This window comes from Lutra lutra, chromosome 11 (assembly GCF_902655055.1).
Source record: "Lutra lutra chromosome 11, mLutLut1.2, whole genome shotgun sequence".
NCBI classification, from domain to species: Eukaryota; Metazoa; Chordata; class Mammalia; order Carnivora; family Mustelidae; genus Lutra; species Lutra lutra.
Window position 1 is genome coordinate 42323730 of NC_062288.1, and position 8919 is coordinate 42332648.

The 8919-nt window shown below is 40.0% G+C and overlaps 1 protein-coding gene across 1 annotated transcript; it reads left to right on the forward strand.

The window, feature by feature from the left end:
• Positions 1-548: 548 nt before the first annotated feature.
• On the forward strand, positions 549-1502 carry LOC125081395 (myosin regulatory light polypeptide 9-like). The gene has a single exon (XM_047696018.1). It carries the CDS (start codon positions 660-662, stop codon positions 1176-1178), a length of 519 nt encoding a protein of 172 aa, XP_047551974.1. The 5' UTR covers positions 549-659; the 3' UTR covers positions 1179-1502.
• The last annotated feature ends 7417 nt before the right edge of the window (positions 1503-8919 follow it).

Consider the following 8919-nt stretch of genomic DNA (forward strand, 5'->3'; position numbering starts at 1 on the left):
TTCTTCTTAAATTTTTCCGTGTTCTTGATTTTTTCAACATATATAAGCATTTTTATTATTAATACCTTTCCTTTCAAGAGGCATTCATACTTAAGTGAGTTTATTCTGTTTGCAAAATTTAATTAAAATTTCCTCCTTTCTCAAATCTGTAATTGTTCTTGGATTTTAATATTTCTACTCAAGTCAATAATGGAGAATGTAAATATTCACACATTGGTCTAAATGATTTTCCTGTACTTTTCTATCTTTCCAGCAGCTACTTGAACATTATTATCTTACCATCTTCCAGATCCCTGAGTGTAAAACATGTTCTTCTATCTCCTGTATATAAAGAAAGTTATTCAATAGTTCTTTGTATATGTACTTATATATCCCACTTTTGTGTTGTCTTCTCCATTTCCATTCATTCAGCCACACATTTACTGAGCACCTATCATGGGTCAGACATTGTGTTAGATTGTGTTTATTTGTATTGTTTCTTTCCAATTGCAATTTTTTGATTTTATAGTTCTAATGTTGCATACAAAAAGTATGCTTAAAACAGGTATTGGTTTTAGGGGGTCTGGGGGTAGAAGAGTGTTGATAGCAGCAGCCAGGGCAGCGAGGGGGTTACCCAAGTGCTCGGATTCTCGCGGCTGTGCAGGGATTTAAACGCCACCATGTCGAGCAAAAGGGCAAAGACCAAGACCACCAGGAAGCGCCCCCAGCGCGCAACATCCAACGTATTTGCCATGTTTGATCAGTCACAGATTCAGGAATTCAAAGAGGCCTTCAACGTGATTGATCAGAACAGAGATGGTTTCATTGAAAAGGAAGATTTGCACGAGATGGTTGCCTCCTTAGGAAAAAATCCAACTGATGAGTATCTGGATGCCATGATGAATGAGGCTCCTGGGCCCATAAATTTTACCATGTTTCTCACTATGTTTGGTGAAAAGTTAAATGGCACAGATCCGGAAGATGTCATCAGAAATGCTTTCGCTTGCTTTGATGAAGAAGCAACTGGCACCATCCAGGAAGATTACCTGAGAGAGCTGCTGACTACCATGGGAGATCGGTTTACAGACGAGGAGGTGGATGAGCTGTACAGAGAAGCGCCTATCGACAAAAAGGGAAATTTCAATTACATTGAGTTCACACGCATCCTTAAACATGGAGCAAAAGACAAAGATGACTGAAAAGAACTTCAGATTCCAGCCAAACGTTCCTTGTTGCCACTTTGGGTATTTCTGAGACTTTCTCTTAGAGTCTGTTGCATGCCCTGAGCTTTGCAGCTTTTGCCTTTCTTGTTGTATTTATTCTCAGCCATTTTGGGCACATGCATCTCTATAATCAGACTGGAAATGGGATTTTTTATGATTTTCAGAATAGAAAAAGGGCAATTTAACTTACCAGCCCCCTCCCAAAATAACTGCAGTCTACACAGAGTCAGTATATTTTTTCAGAGAAAGTTATTCACTCAATTTTTTCTGAACCAAATTAAACTTTATGATAAAAAAAAAGTATGCTTAAAACAAATTCCCTTACTCTACTTTAAGCCTTACTCTTGGGGCACCTGGGTGGCTCAGTGGGTTAAAGCCTCTGCCTTCAGCTCAGGTCATGATCCCAGGGTCCTAGGATCAAGCCCCACTTCGGGCTCTCTGCTCAGCAGGGAGCCTGCTTCCCTTCCTCTCCCTCTGCCTGTCACTCTGCCTGCTTGTGATCTGTCTTTCAAATAAATAAATAAAATCTTAAAAAAAAAAAAAAAACCAACCTTACTCTCTTATATAGTTGATTGTAGTGTATTTATAGATCTAAGGACAGAACTACTGAATAAATGCACTAGTAATTCTGATAATTCTAAAACTTCCCAGCGAAATCATCTATTTGTATAGTCTTATGCATGTATAAAATTTTATTGAGAGCTGCAAAAAATTTACAGAAAACTTGATGAATTTTATTGGCAATAATTTTACTTAAGATGGCAAATTAAATATAGGTGAATATAAGCTGTAACTTAATATCATTTACCATGTGCCAACTTGGTCAGATCAATAATTTTAGCTAGCATAAGAAAGCTAGATACATGAAAAATTTCTGGCAGTCATGTTAAAATTATTCCATTAACTCAAAGTTCACCTTTTACAAATAAAGTTTTATTTCTGGATCTTTATAGATTCGTCTATGAGAAAAGAATCAGGTGAAATAGGAAATAAATTTAAAATGGGCATTTTGCTTGGATTATTTAATTAACTGGAAGCTACTGCTATTAGCCAGCTTTGTTCAGCTAGGATCAGTTAAGCAGAAGATCCTGGATAGAGCTACTAAAAACACTAGCATCCTAGAACAACTATGAGAGGAATCCTGACTTTGGCCCCTGCTGCCTTCAGTGTCCCCATTTGCCTGACTGGACCCAGGCCTGACTAGCATTTTATGAATTGTGATATTGTGATTTCTAATAAGAAATATGTATTTGGTCTTTGTCCCCATTTCTGGCACAGAGCTCCTAAAACCATTGTGGTTTCCTAAATGGTAACAATAGAGGTTTCTTTTGTTATATGAATGAGGTGACTTTTCAAAGTACTTGAGGATGGGGCTGGTTGCCTAGAAACCAACTCTGTGATTAGAAGGTTGGAACTTTCAGTCCCATCCCCAACCTCCAGGGAGGGGAGAAGGACTGGGGTTGGATCAATCATCAATGGCTAATGAGTGCATAAATCATTTCTGTGTAAGGAAGCCTCTATTAAAAACAAAAAAACAAAAACAAAAAAAACCAATTGGACCATTTCCTTATACCACACACGAAAATAGACTCAAAATAGATGAAGGACCTCAATGTGAGAAAGGAATCCATGAAAATCCTTGAGGAGAACACAGGCAGCAACCTCTTCGACCTCAGCTGCAGCAACTTCTTCTTAGGAACATCTCCAAAGGCAAGGGAAGCAAGGGCAAAAATGAACTATTAGGACTTCATCAAGATCAAAAGCTTTTGCACAGTGAAGGAAACAGTTAACAAAACCAAAAGACAACTGACAGAATGGGAGAAGATATTTGCAAATGACATATCAGACAAAGGGCTGGTGTCCAAAATCTATAAAGAACTTAGCAAACTCAACACCCAAAGAACAAATAATCCAATCAAGAAATGGGCAGAAGACATGAACAGACATTTCTGCAAAGAAGGCATTCAGATGGCCAACAGACACATGAAAAAGTGCTCCACATCACCTGGCATCAGGGAAATACAAATCAAAACCACAATGAGATATCACCTCACACTAGTCAAAATGGCTAAAATTAACAAGTCAGGAAATGACAGATGCTGATGAGGATGTGGAGAAAGGGGAACCCTCCTACACTGTTGTTGGGAATGCAAGCTGATGGACCACTCTGGAAAACAGCATGGAAGGTCCTCAAAAAGTTGAATATAGAGCTACCCTATGACCTAGGAATCGCACTACTGGGTATTTACCCTAAAGATACAAACTTAGTCATCCAAAGGGGCACGTACACCCGAATGTTTGTAGCAGCAATGTCCACAATAGCCAAACTATGGAAAGTACCTAGATGCCCATCAACAGATGAATGGATAAAGAAGATGTGGTATATATATACAATGGAATACTATACAGCCGTCAAAAGAAATGAAATCTTGCCATTTGCGATGATGTGGATAGAACCAGAGGGTATTATGCTTAGCGAAATAAGTCAATCGGAGAAAGACAACTATCATATGATCTCCCTGATAGGAGGAAGTGGAGATGCATTGTGGGGGGCTTGGGGGGTAGGAAAAGAATAAATGAAACAAGATGGGATCAGGAGGGAGACAAACCATAAGAGACTCTTAATGTCACAAAACAAACTGAGGGTGGCCAGGGGGAGGGAGGTAGAGGGTGGTGGGGTTATGGACATTGGGAGGGTATGTGCTAAGGTGAGTGCTGTGAAGTGTGTAAACCTGGCGATTCACAGACCTGTACCCCTGGGGCGGCTAATACATTATATGTTTATAAAAATTAAAAAAATTAAACACACACACACACACACACACACACACACACACACACACACACAATAGGGTTGGGAGAACCTCTGAGCTGGTGAATACATGAAGATTTAGGGCAGGCACTGCCTCGGAAGAGAGCTTGGAAGCTCCATGTCCTTTCCCCTTATCTTGTGCTATGCACTTCTCCCAACTGGCCATTCCTGAGTTATATCCATTTATAATAAGCCAGTAATCTGGTAGGTAAAATGTTTCTCTGAGTTCTATGAACTGCTCTAGCAAATGAATTGAAATCAAGGACGGGGCTGTGAGGACCTCTGGTTTATAGGCAGTGTGGTCAGAAACATAGGTCAGAGCCTGGACTTGGTGACTGGCATCGGAGCTTGAGGGCCAGGGCAACCTTGTGGAACTGAGCCCTTAACCTGTGCGATCTGATGCTATCTCCAGGGAGTATCAGAGTTGCGTTAAGTTGTAGGACATCCAGCTGGTGTGCTGAGCATTGCTTGGTGGTCCGAATTGGTCTCAGAACCAGATTAGATTTATATATTTTTAAGAGCCTCATTTATAGGTATTCCTGAGAAGTTAGTATATGCAGGTGCAAGATAACTCCTCCAGTGACCTACATGAACTGGTTTGATGAGAGATGAACTAAATGTCACAGAGAAAAGTTGTCAGTTAATGGTAGATGCTGGACCTAATAGATCCAATGGAGCTGAGAACTGAAGTCTCCATTTAGACTACTGTAGGTCTGTGTTAGAGGAGTGTCTGCTTGTCTCAGCAGAGGAAGTCCAATGAGGTGGGAGGGGGAGACTGGGGGTGGGTTGTGAGTTAAAGAATGGAGGTGGTTAGCAAGACAATAGTAAAGGGGTATGTGTTGGGGGGTGTAAGAGACAAAGACAGAGACAGAGGGAAAGAGGGAGTGTTGATAGCTTATGGTAGCTAACTTGGTTTTTGCTCTTCCTGGGGGCTTGTTATTTAGCTTTCCTCCTCAGAACCTCCCATTTCCCCATTTTAATTTTAGCAACTTTCATGAATTCAGGAGGCCCTAAACTTGATCATTACTTCTGACACTACATAAAGGGAAATTTAATCTCTCCTCCTTACACACCAGCCTCAACCAACAGAGAAGAGGATTCTAGCACGTTTTCTTCATGAGAGGAGAAACGGGAGAGAGCTTTTCTGGCTTCTAAATACTTGCTCAGTTTTCTGTCCTTGAGGGTCAAATGGCTACTCTGATTGGTTAGGCTTTCTTATTGATTAAGCCCCATTTTTACTACTGCGCAGTGTCTCTATGTGGAAGGCCACAGTCATATTTGGTGTGTGTTTTGCTCTCTGGTCTGCTTTCTCAGTCCATGTTCTGGCACGGAAGAGCTGGAGCCTTTTTCCCAATGTGAGAAATAGCCTAGCCATGTTCCCGCTGCATTCTCGTTATTCAGAATGGCAGTCTGACAGGCTGCTGGCCCATAAGCTAGCAAGAAACAAGACTGCTTAACGTAGGGCAAGGGGAGGGTGTGTGTTTCCTTGTTAGACCTGGGACTTCCTTAACCCGGGTCCTGCTCTCTTCTCTCATCACACTGTAATAATCTTCCTCTGATATCAGAAGTCAAACAGATGGCAGTTTCATGTGGAAGAAAATTACTTAGGGCTTCTGGCCTAAGCTGTGTCCCCCAATCCAGTTTTCTTAAGAGTTGTAGTGCAGAGTATCGCCTGTTTGCCCGGATTTACCAAGCTGCACTTGTCTGTTTACTGTCTGGATAGAAAATACCAAAGTAGGGGGCAGAAGAGTGGTTCCTGAGCCTCACGGTGAGCTTTCATTTCGTTATTTCAAGTCAAATTTAAATGATATTAATAATTATTTTAGTCTTTTAAATGTTGAATCTTTTGTTTTAATAATGTAAAAAACTATCTTTAACTTTTACCAAGCCCTTTTTATAAAGTCTATTTTATTAGTTTAATTTCTGTTAGAGGGGAAACACAACACACACACACACACACACACACACACACACACACACACACACACACCATTACAATTAATTCCAAAATCTTGGAATATAGAAGTGTCTAAACAAATTCTAGGTCAGTTTAGTCTCCTTCATTAAGCAAATATTTACAGAATCTGTGCTCTGAGCCTGGCAGAATGCTGGGGAGGAAGGATGACTCGCCTGACTCATGAGCAAAGATGTGGCCTTATTTAAGCTAGACTGAGGGTTTGCAGTGCTTTATAGAATCACTTTAAGTCCCTATTGCCGGTTAAATGGGATGAAATATAATTCTGAGCATTATTTAAACATTTGATAGTCTGTTTCAGCATGCTTATTTCCTAAAACCCAGAGAGGAGACACAAGTCAAAAGCAGCCCCAGACTCTGCTTCTGCATCCCACCTTAGGGCCTCCTCACTTTTCTGCTTGGTCAGTTCTCTTGCCAATCACTGTTTCGATGGAAAGATCCATCTTCTCTCTAGTCTACAACTCTTGTCTAAACTAGGTCTATTCATCTCTGTGGTCACCACTGTTTCCAGGAATTTTACCTTTCAAAGAGTACCTCCTTGCAGAGATTCCTTTTTCACTTGCATTTCCTACCTTTATTGTTAAAAGCATCTGTAAAATTTACAGGCTATATCTTTTTTTAAAAGTCAGATAGTTTTTACCTCCTTATAGATACAGATTATAAAGCTACACTTGTAGCTGAGGCTCAATCATTGTTATTTCTAATCCAATGACTAAAATCATGTTCTAGCACTCTACTATCGGTACCAGCTTTCTTTGTTCCCTCCATGTGGCTTTGGTTTGGTAAGAATTTGATGTACATGTGAATACAAAAGTACCTAATATGAGCAACTCATCCTCGAACAGGATTAAACAGAATGGCCCTTTGTGGTTACCAGTGCTATGTTTAATGGTCTTGCACAGGAAGAATCATGACATCTGTAGCTCAACATTTTAGAGATTCAAAGGTAATTAGGAAAGGCCACTTCTCCCCAGCTGGAGCTTAAAAACATTGACGGGCATCCTATTCTGAATTGGTCTGATACTGGAGCTTTTTTTTTTTTTCCAGGAAGTGAGAAAATATTGAACATAAATACGACCGCATGTGTGTATGTCATTTTCTACTCAAATATGTTTTGTTGTGAAGAGAACTGTATATGAGAATTTTTAGATATTTAGCCTACTAAATACTCAGTATTGATCTATTTCCACTGACACTGTGAATGGATGAACTTTTATGCAGATGGACGGACCTTGATGCAGAGTGACACAAACAGCAAGGATTTTGACTTGTTAGCACTGATTATAGAATTGTTTCTTTTATTTTTTTTTAAGATTTATTTATTTATTTGACAGAGAGAGAGAGAGAGAATACAAGCAGGGGAAGTCACAGGGAGAGGGAGAAGCCGGCTCTCCATTGAGCAGGGAGCCCCATGCGGGGCTTGATCCCAGGACCCCAGGATCATGACCTGAGCTGAAGGCAGAGACTTAACCAAATGAGCCACCCAGGCGCCCCTATAAAATTGTTTCTTAATAAGGCTTCTTTCTAGCTGGACTTATTGGGATTATATCTGATGCTTGCTAAATGCTCACTAAATAGATTATTTGATGAATGTATGAATGAATGTACAAATGAAAGTAGAACAATAAAACTAATTCCATGCTTTGCCTCTGTAAATAATTTATGGAACTAGACAACTTAGCCTCAGAGGTTGAATCTAGTAAGTACAGGGATAAGGTTTAAGCAAAGCTAGGAGAATACATCCAGGGTGGGGGTGAGGTCATGAAAAATGTACACTGAGTAACCGAGGACTCACTCTGTACCCACATCATGCCACAAACTTCCACAGTTGTTACCCTGTTGAATTCACACAATAACCCTATAGATGAGGGATTACTAGTCTTATTTTATAAGAGAAGAGATACCTCCACAAGTTAGGTAACTACCCAAGATTACACAGCCTACAAGTGGTGGAACCCAGATTTAAACTTTTACAACCATGGCTAGTGATCATATGAGGATGGCTTTGTCTGAATTTCAATGCTGTTCTGCTGAAACACAATGTAATCTCCCTAGCTATAAGGTGAATTCAAACATGAGAAAGAATAAAAAAGAAATGTGGCATAGATTTCATTCATCAGGGAACGATAGGGATTTAGAAATACAAAGTAGCCTAAAACATATGCATTCCAGACCAACTCATTTCATTTATTCATTTATGATATGTTTATTCATTCAATAAATATTGATTTGGTATGCTCCAAGTACCAAGAGCCCATCCTGCCCACACCTGGCCTGTGTCATGGGTGCCTTTCTTGTACCATGTTGCATTTTCTTTGGTTCTCCAAAGTGAAACTTGGTTTTCTGGTTTTATCCTTGAATCCATACGCTGACACTCAGATGATAATCTGCCTCTTGATTTGCAGCCAGGGGTATCACAGTTAGTGATAGAGGCTGATATAAAGGGGTATGAGGAGCCAAAGGAGGTAATGTGTCTCCATTTCTGCTGATAAGGCCCCCAAGCAAGTTTTCCCAAGGCTTTGGTAATCTGGAAAGGGCTGCCTCTCACTTATCTACAGAATGGAGAAGGTCTGTGGCCATAATGCTAGGATAAGCTAATGAGAGTGTATTACTCAATAACAGATGCTAATCTGTCTAATCTTTGATATTGGAAGGCCGCCTAGGAACACCAGGTGTTAGAACTCGGTTTTTCTCCTGACTTGTGCAATCACTTGCATGTGCACTAAGTGCATGAGGTAACAGGTGAATTACCTAAATCAGAGTAAAAGTTAATCAGTTAGCAGTGAGAATACCAGAAATAATATGAGCTTTGAAAATGCCAAAGTGCTAGAACATATTTGTTGCTATTTTGAGTCCTTTATGATAGCTTCAATGGAATGGTTATGTCACAATTAGTAGATATTCAAATATCACAGAGACTTTCTTATGGA

Excerpts from the sequence above, each read along its gene's own strand:
- LOC125081395 (XM_047696018.1), top strand. The coding sequence starts at position 660 with ATGTCGAGCAAAAGGGCAAAGACCAAGACCACCAGGAAGCGCCCCCAG.